The 6689-nt window shown below is 43.0% G+C and overlaps 1 protein-coding gene across 1 annotated transcript in view; it reads left to right on the top strand.

Annotated features, from left to right (window-relative positions):
* CEP72 (centrosomal protein 72) overlaps window positions 1-6689 on the top strand; it is a 36217-nt gene that overhangs the window by 5661 nt on the left and 23867 nt on the right. Inside the window, exons 2-3 of the mRNA XM_021687088.1 lie at window positions 4853-4980; window positions 5907-6099. Of these exons, the coding sequence (XP_021542763.1) occupies window positions 4853-4980; window positions 5907-6099 (321 nt within the window). The remainder of the gene's footprint in view (window positions 1-4852; window positions 4981-5906; window positions 6100-6689) is intronic.

Genomic DNA, 6689 nt, shown 5'->3' with positions numbered 1-6689 from the left:
CGAGCAGGGAGCCCGATGCGGGGCTCGATCCCAGGACCCTGGGATCACGACCTGAGCAAGGCAGCCGCTTAACGACTGAGCCACCCAGGGGCCCAAAGATTTTATTTATTTATTTGACAGAGAGAGAGAGACACAACGAGAGAGGGAACACAAACGGGGGGAGTGGGAGAGGGAGAAGCAGGCTTCCCGCTGAGCGGGGAGCCCAATGCCGGGCTTGATCCCAGGACACTGGGATCATGACCTGAGCCGAAGGCAGTTGCTCAACCGACTGAGCCACCCAGGCGCCCCTAGGTTGGCTTTTTAAAAAGAATCTTGACCCAGCAGCCTTCATTCCTGGCAAAGCGGGCCCTCCCCTCCTGTTGTACAATTCCTCTGGGCTCTGCTCTTTCTGTGCTGGGGAATTTGTTCATGGAGGATATTGGTCGCTAGTTTTCTTTTTGTCCTGTTTTTCTCTGGTTTTGGCATCAGGGTAAAGCTGAGTCCCTGAAATAAGTTGGGAAGTGTTTCCTCTTCTGTTTTCTAGAAGAGGTTGTGTGGAATTGGGGCTGATTCTTCCTTGATGGAATTTTCACTGAAACCATATGGGCCTGGAAAGTTCTGTATTTGAAGCTTTTAAATTACAAATTTAGTTTATCTAAGACTGTTCTTAATGTCAATTTCTTCTTGGATGAGTGAGTTATGGTTGGGGTTTGTAAAATGGGTTCTTTGCATATAAGTTGTTGAATGTATGTGTACAGAGTTGTTTATAGTACTCCCTTATTAGCCCGTTCATGTCCTGGGGTCCGTCCAGATACCCTTCTTCCATTCTCAGTATTGGTCATTTCTGTCTTTTTTAGACTTGGTAGAGCTTTGTGAACTGTTACTAATTTTTTCAGTGAGTCACCTTTTGGTTTAATGGGGTTTTCTCCATTGTGTTCTTAGATTCAAATTTTATTGATTCTGTTCTTTAATATTTTCTTCTTTCTGCTCACTTTGCATTTATTTTACTCTTCTTTTGTAGTTTTTTTTTTTTTTTTTTGAGAGAGAGGGAGAGAGAGAGACACACACACAGAGAGAGGCAGGGAGGGGGACCAGAAAGAATCTTAAGCAGGCTACATGCCCAGTGCGGAGCCTGACTTGGGGCTCGATCCCGCCATCCTGAGATCATGACCTGAACCGAAACCAAGAGTCTGATGCTCAACCGACTGAGCCACCCAGGTGCTCCTTTTGTAGATTCTTGAGGTGAGAGTTTAGATTATTGATTTGAGACTTTAAAATTTTCTATTATATTTAGTGCCATAAATTTTCCTCTAAGCACAACTTTAGCTGCATTCACAAATTTTTTTATATTTTCATTAAGTTCAATGTCTTTTTAGATTTTTCCTTGAGACTTCCTCTTTGACCTATGGATTACTTGGGAGTGTGTTTTCTCATTGTGTGTTTGGAGATTTTCTTTTTTCTTTTTTTTCTTGTTACTGATTCTAGTGTGATTCTGTTATGGTCAGAGTCCATACTCTGTATGGTTTTAGTTCTTTTAAATTTGTTGAGGTTTGTTTTTGGTTCAAGATCTGGTCTGTATTGGTGAATATTCCAGGTGCAATTAAAAAGAATGTGTACTCTGTTGTTGCGTGGAGTTTTATGTAAATATCAATTAGATCCTATTGGCTGATAACGATGTTCAGTTCTTCTGTATCCTTGTTGATTTTCTGCCTAGCGATTGTATTAATTACTGGGAGGGGACTGCTGAAGCCCCTAACCCGAATCGTGAATTTGTTTCTCTTCTCACTACTTCATATATTTTGAAGCTGTGCATATATATTTAGGATTTGGAGTGACCCTTGTAACATGTGGTGTTCCTCTTTGTCCCTGGTAATTTTCTTTTTTGAGACATCTCCTAGTGTAGCTACTCCAGCTTTCTTTTGATTCATGTTTTCAGGGCACATCTTTCCCCATCTATTTACTATTTAATCTAAACTTAATCCATATCATTGTATTTAAAATGAGGTTCTTGTAGGCAGTGTGTAGTTGGTTCATTTTTATTTACTCTGCCAATCTCTGTTTTTTATAGTGTTTTTATACCATTTACATTAAATGTAATTGTTAATATGGGAGAGCTGAAGCATGCCATTGTATTATTTGTTTTCTATTCATTATCTTTTTCTTCTTTTGTTTCCCATTTCCTGCCTTCCTGTGGTTTGGGTATTTTCTTGGTGTTCCATTTTGAGTTATCTATTTTTGAGCATATCTCTTTGTATAGTGTTTTTAATGTTGCTTCATAAATTACAGTGTATTTATATAATTTAAAACAGTCTACTTGTGTGGACGTTTTACCCCTTGAAGCAAAATGTAGAAACTTTATAACCAATGTTTCCTTTGTTTTTTTATCCTTTATAATTTAGTTGTCTTAAATATTTTCTCTGTATACCTTGAGAACCACATTAATCATTTTTTTTCCTTTACAGTCATCCAAAATTTTAAATAACTCAGGAGGAAGCATTTTTACCTACATGTTTACCTGTTTCATTATTCTTTCTTCATTTCTTTTTTTTTTTTTTAAAGATTTTATTTATTTATTTGAGAGAGAGAAAGCATGAGGTGGGGAGGGTCAGAGGGAGAAGCAGACTCCTCGCTGAGCAAGGAGCCCAATGTGGGACTCGATCCCGAGACTCCAGGATCATGACCTGAGCCGAAGGCAGTCGCTTAACCAACTGAGCCACCCAGGCGCCCATTCTTTCTTCATTTCTGATGCTTCAGGTTTTCTTCTTTTATCCTTCCTTTATGTTTGAAGGGTTTTCTGTAGCAGTTGCCTTAGGGCAGGTGTGCTGCTGAAACATTCTCTCGGTGTTTCTTCATTTGAAAATATCTTATTTCACCTCAGTCCCTAAGACTGTTTGGTGGATACAGAGTTCTGGGTTGAAAGTTCTTTTCTTTCAGCACTTGGGAAATGTGGTGCTCCTCCTTCAGGCCTCCTTGGTTCTGAAGGGTAATCCCCTGCCCTCTGAGTTGTTTTTTCTCCCTGGGTAACATCTTTTTAAGATTTTTTCACTGTTCTTAGTTTTTAGAAGTTTATTTCTGATGTATCTGGGCATGGCATTTTTTTTTTTTTTTTTTTGTCTTTAGCCTGTTTGGGGTTTTCTCAACTTCTTGAATATGTAGCTGTATGTCTTTTGCCAAATTTGATAAGCTTTCAGCCATTATTTCTTTAATTGTTAAAAGTTTTTCTTCTTAGTCATACTGTCTTTCTCTTCTTGGAACTCTAATTGGAACTGTGTTGGGACCCGTGACAGGAACGTTAGATCTTTTTCCATGGACCCTTGAGGCTCTGCTCTTTTATTTTTTTTAAGTCTGTTTTCTCTCTGCTGCTCAAATAGGACAATTTTGGTCAATATGTTTTTGCATTTACTCTGAATTTTTTCTTCTGTCATCTCCATTCTGTTATGAGCAGCTTCTGTGGGGGTATTTTTGATTCAGTTATTGCATTTTACATTTCTGAAATTCCTGTTTGTTTCTTCTTTATGTCTTCTGTTTTTTGGCCAAGACGTTCTATTTATCATTTGTTTCAAGAGTGTTGATAATTGTTCATTGAACTATTGCTTTAAAATTCTTGTTAAGTAATTCTGACTTCTGTCATCTCTGTGTTGGTGTCTGTTCATTGTTTATCCTCATTCAAAGTGAGATTTTTTTTTTTCAGTTTTTGGTCATTTTTTGTTGTGTCATAGACATTTTGGATATCAAGAGGCTATTTCTTATTTAAATCTCATTACACAGTATTGGCACTGAGTGGATGCTGCCTCATTGCTGAGGTGGTGGCCAGCCTCCTGTCACATACACAATCTGTAGATGTCTGTGGGCCACCTCTTGGCAGCCCGGCGGGGTAGGAGTCAGGGTCCGCTCACGCAGTCTCAGTGCCGTCCACGGTGCAAGGCAGGTGTATGGGGCATTGTTTTTACTGGGTGTTGAGCTGGTGTGGGGCTGGTGTCGGGAGCATGTGCTGCAAGGCGCCCAGGCCCCAGTCCTTCTACCATGGCCCACAGCCTTACCCTTCTGTGTTAGAGTCCACTGGTGGTTCTGGGTTGCCAGCTTTGTTGGCACTCAGATTGGGATGTATGGAAGACAAAATAGGCGGCCCTGAGACCAACGCAGGGCCCTCTCTGCTTGACGGTTTTTTTGAGGTCCCTAGACAGTTGGCCTCCCATTCCCCACCCTCCAGAGTTGTCTGGTGCTTGTTTCATACCTTGCTTTCCAGGGAGTTAGGCATAATACATGAGTAGGAGTAGGGTAAAATGGGTCTACTCTGTCTTGTCTGGAACTGGAGGCCCACAAACCAATTTTAAATTTAATTGAGATGTGTTTTAAAACATAAATATTCCTGGGAAAGTATTGGTGTGCCCATACCCAAACTGTTTTTTTGGTTACAGAAACTTAATTTTGTAGCAACATTTACTTAATGGCCCATTGTTGAGTATGCCACATAGTGGCATGTGCCCTCGAGTGTAACTGGCATGGACTAGGCAGGTTAGCTAGCCAGTGGGCTTACAGTTGTGATCCCTGAGTGGAGGCTCTGCAGGCGATGGAGTTGAGCAGCCAGGAGTCAAAGTAAGAGCCCAGAGAGGAGGGTATTGCTGGTGGGAGAGGGTTTGAGGGGAGAAGCAGAGGAGGTGGGGAGCAGGGCAAGGGCTCGGAGACATTTTGGAGGTAAACAAACTTGAAACCTTAAATGCAATTCTTCTTTAGTGCCACTATTCAAACTTTGAAAGAGTTGCATTATTTTTGTGAGTTTTTCAGATTCTGAGGTTGCCACAGCTCACTTTTATTACAATACTTTATTTCCAGTAAAAAGTAAGGTTGAAGTCTCATAATTTTCTATTCTTAGCTGAACTTCAGTCATTATCTCTTCCTGGAACTTACCAAGAAAAGATTACTCACCTGGGAACTTCTTTGATGAATTTAACCGGTCTAAAATCTTTAGACCTCTCACGCAACTCCTTGGTGAGTCTAGAGGTAAGTTTTAAGTTTGTTTCTTAAAAGAAAATTTATCGCTATCAGTGGCAATGGGAAGTACATTTATAGTAAAAAATGCCGTCTGTTTTATACCTATGCTTACATGTAGGCTGTACACTTGACCCTGGTTACAAGTGTTGTATTGTTGTTCTTGCGCATCTCATTACATCTTTAAACTACTTTGACAACCAAAAGTCCTGTCTCTGATGAAGACGGTTATATCTTTAAGGGAACTGAAATACGGCCCCGAAGACTAGTGTGTGTCCTGGTCACTGTCCATCCCTGTCTCAGCTGTGTTTTTCTTCATCCACATTCTGTACTTCACATCTGTTTGTAGTCTGAGTCCTGGTGGCCTCAGACCCTTGAGTAGCAGAGCCACGAGTGCAGGGCTTCCTGCAGCGCTCCTGACGTGGCGGGCGCTTGGTCCTGGTAAGCAAGGAAGAAATCACCCAGGTGATGGCAGCTGGGAAAGTTGTGTAAACCTGCTCATGACTTCATGGAGAAGAGGTTCCTGCCTCCCTTTATTGAGAGAGCCCCTGACACGGGCCTGGGAGTCTGCTCAGAGTCCCCTGCAAGTCTCAGTCCAACCTCCACCCAGTGCCGGCTGACCTCTCGGCCTCTGTACAGGGGAGCAGTAACAGCTCTACTCTGTCGGGTTGTGTGCAGACTGAATGAAATGGTGAGAACTCGGTAGATAACGGGCTGTCCTCAGTGATGTTAGGACTGCTGCAAATGTGACATTTCACACCTGCACGGCCATCTCCTGTGTGGGAGACACGGATCCTCCTACCTAGAACACATCTGTCCTCGTGCTCTTCCTGTGGCTGTTGCAAGTGCATTTGTGAAGTTGGTGTTGGTTCGTATTGATGGCCCGTTTCACTGTTTGTAGAGGTGTGAACTAATCCTGCCTTTGGTCCTGTTGACAGGGCATTCAGTACCTGACCGCACTGGAAAGTCTCAATCTCTACTACAACAGCATCTCCTCCTTAGCAGAAGTGCTTCGGCTCCACTGCTTGACGGAACTCACGGATGTGGACTTCCGGCTGAACCCTGTGGTGAAGAATGAATCTGATTACCGCCTTTTTGTTGTGCACATGCTCCCGAAGCTCAGGCAGCTGGGTAAGCGCCACAGCTGTGCTCACATCCTTGCTCATAGGAGCACTAGTTGGTGTTTTGTGCTCTCTACTCCTCTGGTTGAATCCCTGTGTCTCATAGGAGGAGACTGCTGGGGAGGAGGGCAGGGAGCTCTGGCCATAGACAACTGCCGAGGAAGGCCACGAGCACAGGTATGGGCCAGGCTGCTCTGTCACTTTCTGGCCCTCCACTTTCTAGCTGATTGGCTTGGACACCTTGCTGCACGAGTATGTGCTGGCTTACCTCCCCGTGCCCCCTCCCGCCTCTGCACTGGTGGACCGTAGGCTCTGGGAAGCCTGGCTGCTCTGCTGGGCCCCACCTGCCTGGGCCTGGGGATAGGGGTGGGCTGTGGGTATCAGTGACCAACCCCCATTGCTACACTGATTAGTTTCAAGCCTACCTAGAATTTCTGTGTTTAATTTTAGATGTTTAGGAGGGGTAAGGGCTGGTGTTCTTACTTGACTGTTTAAGTTATCAACATTTGAATTGGGCTCTTTTTCAGAAGCATTATAGTCCATATGGGAAAATTTTGCCATCTTGAGTCTTAAATCATTACTTTCCCTTTATTATAAAAG

The sequence above is a fragment of the Neomonachus schauinslandi genome, chromosome 7 (genome assembly GCF_002201575.2).
Source record: "Neomonachus schauinslandi chromosome 7, ASM220157v2, whole genome shotgun sequence".
In the NCBI taxonomy this organism is placed as follows: domain Eukaryota; kingdom Metazoa; phylum Chordata; class Mammalia; order Carnivora; family Phocidae; genus Neomonachus; species Neomonachus schauinslandi.
This window is presented reverse-complemented; position numbering and strand designations above follow the sequence as displayed.